Here is a 7813-nt window from a genome sequence, read left to right on the forward strand (position 1 = left end):
GGTAGTGCAAGCTCTTCGAAGGCAGGTTAAGGATGGTAGTGAATTTTTCCTTATTCTAGAAGACATTTTAACTCTTGCTTCTAGTTTTATTCATGTTATTTGGGTAACAAATTTGCTGACAGTTTAGCTCACTTTCAACCTATGGAAGTTGGTAAACGTGCGTGTGGGTGGATGATGTGTCGGATTGTATTGTTGCTTTAGCTCTTTCTGATAATATAAATTAGTTCCCTCGCAAAAAAAAAAAAAAAAATGCGCACTACTAAGATTTAAAGGGAGCATGATACATCATCTAGATACATAAGCCAGACATGATATATGCACCAACTTTTAGCAGTAAATTGCAGTGGACAGTCAAACATAATGAAAAATCAGCTACTGAATCAAGATCGAACTTCGATTCAGAACTTTCAAGATCATGTTTCACGGTGAACTATAACAATTACATTTACTAAGGAATCTCTCATTCTGATGTAGTTTTCATCAACCATCTTCTCCGCCCTCTTCATCATCAGGATTAGAAGGCACTTCATACCTAGGCTGATTATACTTCTCACGAAGCTGTTTGATCGGGATGAAATTTCCTTCTGTATCAGTTCCATAAAATAGAAATGAAACATAAGGGTGATCGAACCTTCTCTGCACAAATGAAAATGGAGGTTCTATTATATTTTCAATGAATACATACAATTCTTAAGTATATTTTCCATTTCTGTGCTAAATTATTACTGACCAAGTCTGGTTTTTCTGGTGCTAGCAGTTTCTCCTCAGGAACTGAAATAATAAAATTAACATGCATCGCATGAAGCCGACAGTTAACGAAAACAACTCATTATGCTTTTATATCATACAAGAGAGAGACAAGAATGCTAAGCCAACAAAGACTTTAAAAAAAATAGAGAAGGAACGAAAAACTGAACACAGTAAACCAAGATATAGTACCATATGCCACAAGAAGTTCAGGATCTTCATGAACATCTACCAAGACCTGAAATGCACTGGAGTGAGTCAGAGATACATAAATGGAGCCAGTCCACCGCCAAAAGTTGCTCCATTCTGAAAGAACAGTTTTTCAGGGGGACAAGATTTTACAGGCAAATTTGTAACAGCTTAGAGCGTGAGAAGCAAATGATAAAATAATAGCTCAGATCGTGAGAAGCAAATGATAAAATGATTCTACAACATGGAGAGGGAAGGGCTCAGAATTCAGAAATTTGACAATTATCTATGACACCCCAATCGATAAGTACAAAACTGTTGTCAAAGGAACAGTTAGGACAGTAGTTTCCTGGTATAAACAAGACGATGTATGTCAGCAACAGGAAGGTCCTTTTAAATTTCAAGGGAAAAGAAAGGAAGGCAGAACAAACAGATCAAGGACATCTCTTCACCTGGTAGAAAGGCTGATTAGGACCACTGGACAAACTTGCAACATTTGCAGTTTCCATCCACGCACTTGTTTCACAGCAAACAGGATCCATGCCACAAATTACACCACAGTACCCTGCATAATTCCTAAATTTTTCAGTAACTGGAGAAGTTAGAAGTATAAAATCAGATTTCCTGCTGCTGAGAAAGCATTATAGCTGCAAGATGAGGATAAGCTACTTTTCTTAGAGCTGAAAGACACTGCAACGGAAGAAGGCATTTAAAATAAAGATACGCTGTCATAGGTGAGAAATATTTCACAAGGAAATCTCACTATCCTATTACAAAAATAAAGGAAGAAAAGTAGGCTGGCTGAGCAAATGGCATTGAAACCAGAAACATCAGTCATGCAACTAGCATGATACATGCCTACACTGCGGACTACCTCATGGTCCTCTTTGCTAAGGAGTAAAGGATCTGAATCACATAGCTTAACCTCCTGAAATTCTAGGACTTGAGTATCTCACTAACAGCATTGTACATAGCCATTGTCTTACCTTAAATAGAAAGTATAAACTATGGCAGCAAAAGCAAAAGGCAATAGGTCACTGCTCCTCGTTTGGTTTTGTAAAAGGCAACTTCCAAGTTCCAACTGAAGTGGCAAAGCTATGAAAATTAAAGAAACATAAGAAAAATATTTTGTATCATTCCTTGGAACTAATAGCAAAAAGACCCTTCTATGTACTTTAGGTTTAAAAAATCATGAGATGTCCCACGGTCCCACATACCTACTACTCCCTCCCCTTCCTAATCCAAGAAAGAGCCATGAAAGGTGATCAACTAAACAAAACTAATCATGATATGTCCCACCTACCTACCCCAGTATCCCCCCCCCCTACTAACCTAATCCAATAAAGATCCATGAAATGAGATCAATCAAACAAAACATGATCAGTTTCACTGGAACATTGATACCGAGCATGATACATTGATACCGAGCATGATACGAGGCCACATGCCACGTTCCAGGGGATGTGACCCGGAACATGGTACATGGTCTAGGATTCCATCTGGTTTACTCTAGAGGTTGCGTTCCGCATTCCCGTTTCCGTACCACGTTCCAGAACATTATGCGTTCCATGTAACAATGGACTCGGACTTGTTTGAAACTTGCTTACATCCAACCAAACAAGGAAGTCACAAGGATCCTTCAACCAAGCTTAAAACTTGGCCAATTACATGGATGCCAAGCCTAAACCCTAAAGTCTTCAAGGATGATTGGGGAATCGGGACATCCCCTACGTACACATGCTACCTCTAGAGCTAGAGACTTCCAGCTGAACTGTGTAGATCAAAATCTATATTTCACTAATCTCAACCAGATCTCGTGGACACCTTCAAAGCCCATAGATCTTCACTTCATGAGGCAGAGCGACCAAAAGGATTCAGTTCAAAGTTACTGCGGATGTGCAAGTCATACAACTCATAGCTGCTTGGGACAAAACATATACCTCACTTCATCCCTATGTCATGAGCCTCTAAAGCCTATAGGTCGTACATTTAAGAGCTCCCAAGGGTCAACAAACTCCCTTTATCAAATCATTTAGTTCAGGTATTTTGGCTCCTATGTCTGCCTAGAATAGAGTCTAATGTCTACAGCTCACAGTAGCCTCCAGCCAAGTAAAACCCTATAGCTTACTGCTACCCATAAGCTCGCAGCTCCCAAGGAAAAATATCTTTGAGGTTCCCAATATGCCCCCATTATTTTAATTGCCAAAATATAGAGAGACCTCATGTGAAGGATTGTGCATTAAAATTTGTTCAGAACCTGGAACAAGAGAGCTTAAAGACGAGAATGAATACTATAGCTACTGCACAATAACAAAGTTGGCAGTTTGAATCTAAAACGTATAAGATCACAGATGAGGCAGAAACACATGCCAGCTGAAAAGAAGAAACAAGGCTAAATGTCTAATATGAGTTCATTTCCCATACCATATAGCTTATGTCTCACTTTCTGGCCCAAACGGAATGCATATTGAACATTCTCATATATCAAAGCTTTTGCTGATGCAGCCAAAGACTCTGCTTCTAATTTGGAAATTTCATCACGTAATTCAGCAGCCACGGCATAATTCTCAGTGTCAATTGCCTTTTGTATATCCGCACTGCAGGAGGAGGGTGAAGCCATGAAGGATAAGCAAAGGTAGTTGAGCAACAAGTAGTAAATAATAAAAAAAAAGGACTAACCGCAATCTCAGCAAACGGATGCCTTGATCCTGAGCATCAACTTTTGAGGTCGATCCCTTTTTTGCATTCTGCTGCCTGATGACTTCTTCTTCAACCTACCATCAAATGAGGTACGACATATCTAGATTCACTGCCATGGAAAAATTTCAAAAATAGATCTATCCAGAAAAGAGAACCAAGACCCAGGGTTAGAAATTGGTGTTTGCATAAGTTCAAAACTGTAATTCAAGACTTGCTCTTTTAAGGCCACTATGCTGGATATAGCATGCTAAAAAAAGAATTACATTGATCATTTACTCACCTGTTCTGTCTCTTTTCATTTAATAGGGAATACAATAAAATTATTATAAGAAATAATTGCATCAATAATCTAACACACATAGCTACTCAGGCAAAGATCAGAACAGCTAAGAAATGCACAACAATGCCACATGAACCATGCATCTATATACTATATGCATCAGAGCATGAGTCATACCTCAGTTAGTCTGTTCCTCAACTGTTGAGCAATATCATACTGCTCCAAGTTCAAAGCATACTGAAAGAAAATTCAAAATAAGAAAGTTAAAATTAGAGCATTCTACAAAAATCTACAATGCAGATCTCCAACAACGAGACTAATCTTGACCTTCCACAATTCAGCCATCCAGATGCATCCTATATTGGAATCTAAACTAGGTACTTTTGCATCTGTTTCTTATTGACATTGGATTTTCCATGTGGATGGATTAGCTGACTGCCTGACTCTATATGCATTGAAGATACCCCATATATCAATTCACAAAAAGGAAAAAAGACTGATTGAACAATGTTGAGAGTGTAATCCACATGTGTCCCACATTGGAAGAATTGAAAGTATATGACTAGTATATAAGCTAATGGGTTACTCCACCTATCGGCATATGGTTTTAGGATGGAACCCCATTGGACTTGTGTGTGGTCATACTCTTCTCTTGTGTGGGCTTGTGCTGAGCCCACCAAGATTTGTGGCCCATTGTTGGTGGCCCATTAGTTGCAAGATGGAAGGTGTTTGAAGATATGTTTGGAGCACGCCGCCCAACAGAATTGTGTCCCAAGTTGTGACCTATCCAATTGCAAGTTTAAAGGTGGCACACATGTGAGGGGGAGTGTTGAGAGTGTAATCCACATGTGTCCCACATTGGAAGAATTGAAAGTATATGACTAGTAAATAAGTTAATGGGTTACTACACCTATCACCATATGGTTTTAAGATGGAACCCCATTGGGCTTGATTCTCAGGTATAACTACTCATCACAACAGTAACAAACCCTTTATGAGATTACCCACACAGGATACGAATCATTCTCATTTTCCGACGTTAAACAAAATGAGCAATAGAAAGATCATGTGTGTCCTTGAAGATAAGGTAACAAGCATTCTCCAAAAAGAAAAGGCACTGATAAGCTGGAACTACAATACATTGCTCCTATTAGTTCCTATTTTTTTATTCTTTTGGGGGATAAAATTCAGCTTTATTGTACTGGCTGGCAGCTTGAGGATAGAAAAGGTATGGTGGACACAGCATGAAAATCTTTAAAACGAACAGAGCACCAATCCATCTCTCTTAAGAAGCACTTCAAGCTTTTATCCCGTTTTTTCTGGCATACCAAGTCAAACTATTAAGACAGGCATCTAATCGAGGTGCTCCCTAAAAGAACTTCATGCAATAAATAAATTTGACTATAGTGCATAAGATATGCAGGAAATTATGGATCTAAATTATTTAAGGAGATATTCATTGCCAAAAGGATATCTAATTGAAAAGCCCAGATATTAAGCATCACACTTAAGAAGAACAATTATTTGCAGGACAAAGATATCAAGACAAAATGAAATCATATGTAGAACACAATTTCATATGCACCCACTATCCTTAAATTCAGTGTAGTCAAAGAGGCCCAAAATTTTTTTGCACAGAAGTAATCACAAGCAAATGAAGACAAACCTGAACCCGAGTTGTCAAGTCCAGCTGAAAAAAGAAAATCAATATATCCTCATTGGCACTTTCACTATGCTCAGTGCTTGCATCCAAGCGTTTATCACCCCCACCACCTTTGAAAAGCCATCCTGCTTCAATCCTCGTGCCTTTTTTTTCTCGGTCATAGGGTTGTCCTCTGAGAAATATATTCTGTACACCATAATTCCACAGGTGATGTCTTTCAGCCCCTTTAAGTAACTGGAATCTTCCCACTGTCTTTCTTAACAGAAGACTTGACCCATATAGACCAGCGGTTCCTGGATTTGTCAATGTGCTCGTTGACATTCTTTGCAGTTATAGTTCAAAGAATAGATTTGTTCACCTTGAGAACAACCTTGCCTCTACTTCTATATCTGAAATTAAGAATATGCTTCTTCAGCCAATAAAAATGCCACTTCAATATCGAGTGCACGGCTACTCAAATAAACATTTAGTCTACTGATGTCTGATCACTGACTCAGATATTATCTCATCCAAAAGTATACCTGAACCCAGTCAGATTTGTCATTAAATTCCCATGCATCTTTCTTACATGTAAAATTATAGTAATTACACAGGTACAGAAAGAGAAGTTAACATGATTATTGAAGTGCAATTAGAAAAAAACAAATATTAGTTTAAAGGTCAAAAAGATTAAATGGATGTGGAAAAAAAAAGAGCAGTCAATATAGAAGCTCTACTCCTCATTTCCAATTCAAACACCAGATACACCGATTGTCAAAACCATTCAGATATAAGCCTGCATTCAGTCCTTCAAGAAGAATGACAATAAAAGTCACTCCCTCTATAACAATGTAGATATCACTCATTCTAAGACCCAAACCAAAAAAGAACTTTTTCATCACTTTTCTCAAAAAAAAATAACAAAAAAGATGTACTTAAAGATTTTCCCATGCCACTCTTCTTAGAGAAGCCTCTCCTCCACTTTTGCCAACACGAACTTACTTTGAGATGACATGCATAACAGATTAACATCTACCGCTATTTTAACTGTCATACAGACAACTAAATTTCAGCCAGAGTAGGTTGGAGCTTCGGGCGTGCTACAAATCTATAAATTCTCACCGTAACATACAAAATATATATGCTCTTTGACTGACCATCCTCGCACATTCCAGCATAACGATGTTTTGTTCTCTAGCTCCTTCTCTTTCCAGATTAAGACTTCCTATCAAGACTCAAGGTTTCTCTAAAATACATATCAGCTTGGAACCCATATTACTTCAGCATCAGAATAAAGCATTATTTAAGCACAACCTTGTATCATAATATTATTTCCAGTAATTAAAAATAATCAAAATTCATTCAATACATTAAGTTAAACAAAGATACACATAGCTCCCACAATACAATTTCTAATTACTACATAGCATTAATCATCCGATTCAACATGAATTTCAGTGAACGATAGGCTGACCATCACATGGCACAGCTATAATGCTCTACTTAAAGCAAACATCAAACATTACCCAAAATATTTAAAAAAAAAAAAAAAAGAAGAAGAAGAAGAGAGAGATTTAACCAATATATGAAGTAGAATTACAGCAATGAAGATGGGCAATAAACCAAATCAAAATATAGTAAGAAAATGAACTGGGTCACGAACAATTTGGTATACCATCAAAAACAAATTATTTTCTTTCGTTCTTTATGTTTATAACCTGCTAACACATACTTTTGTTCAATTTGAACTCATATTAATGAGAAAGTATGGTCTGTGATTATCAAATTTGACATGAATAATAATTAGTGGAAAAAATAAGGCACAGATATACCTCATACCTGATAAGAAAATTCTATAGCATGAAAAATTTGCCAGAATTGGTAAATCCGTCTGCAATTTTTTTTTAGTGCAAAATCCCTTTGCATTTATGTGGACGCCTGGACGTTGAAGAATAGGAAATTCAACTGGAGTGCAGAAATATGAGGACTGGGGGAGTGGTAAGCGGGCCGGGGAGTTTCATCCGAGCGCTGATATTCCCATATCTGATATGGGACAGCGGTTGTCCATATCAGGGCAAATAAGTCATTTCACATATTAAGAAACTTAGGCATTGTTTGGTTGTATATAGGAAGTCATACTTCCTAGAAAGTTATTTTTCCCATGTATTTGAAATTCCTATGAAGTGTAAAATTGTGTTTGGTTGATAATGGAAAGTAGAACTTCCTATGGGAAGCTCTACTTACCTAGGCGGACC

The 7813-nt window shown here is 37.6% G+C and overlaps 1 protein-coding gene across 2 annotated transcripts; it reads right to left on the bottom strand.

Annotated features, from left to right (window-relative positions):
• Nucleotides 1-290: 290 nt before the first annotated feature.
• Nucleotides 291-7582, bottom strand: LOC104883422 (hypothetical protein). Of its 2 annotated transcripts, none has more exons than XM_010667947.4 (9): nucleotides 7398-7582; nucleotides 5583-5968; nucleotides 4094-4153; nucleotides 3616-3710; nucleotides 3361-3533; nucleotides 1389-1501; nucleotides 940-985; nucleotides 731-771; nucleotides 291-636 (listed from the first exon to the last, which is right to left on the bottom strand). In XM_010667947.4, the coding sequence occupies exons 2-9, from the start codon at nucleotides 5898-5900 to the stop codon at nucleotides 481-483; spliced, it is 1002 nt and encodes a 333-aa protein (XP_010666249.2). In that variant the 5' UTR covers nucleotides 5901-5968; nucleotides 7398-7582; the 3' UTR covers nucleotides 291-480. The 2 variants fall into 2 exon arrangements, with proteins under 2 accessions (XP_010666249.2, XP_010666248.2); XM_010667946.4 differs by having other exon boundaries at nucleotides 5583-6100.
• Between the last annotated feature and the right edge of the window lie 231 nt (nucleotides 7583-7813).

Source organism: Beta vulgaris, chromosome 3 (assembly GCF_026745355.1).
Source record: "Beta vulgaris subsp. vulgaris cultivar EL10 chromosome 3, EL10.2, whole genome shotgun sequence".
In the NCBI taxonomy this organism is placed as follows: Eukaryota; Viridiplantae; Streptophyta; class Magnoliopsida; order Caryophyllales; family Amaranthaceae; genus Beta; species Beta vulgaris.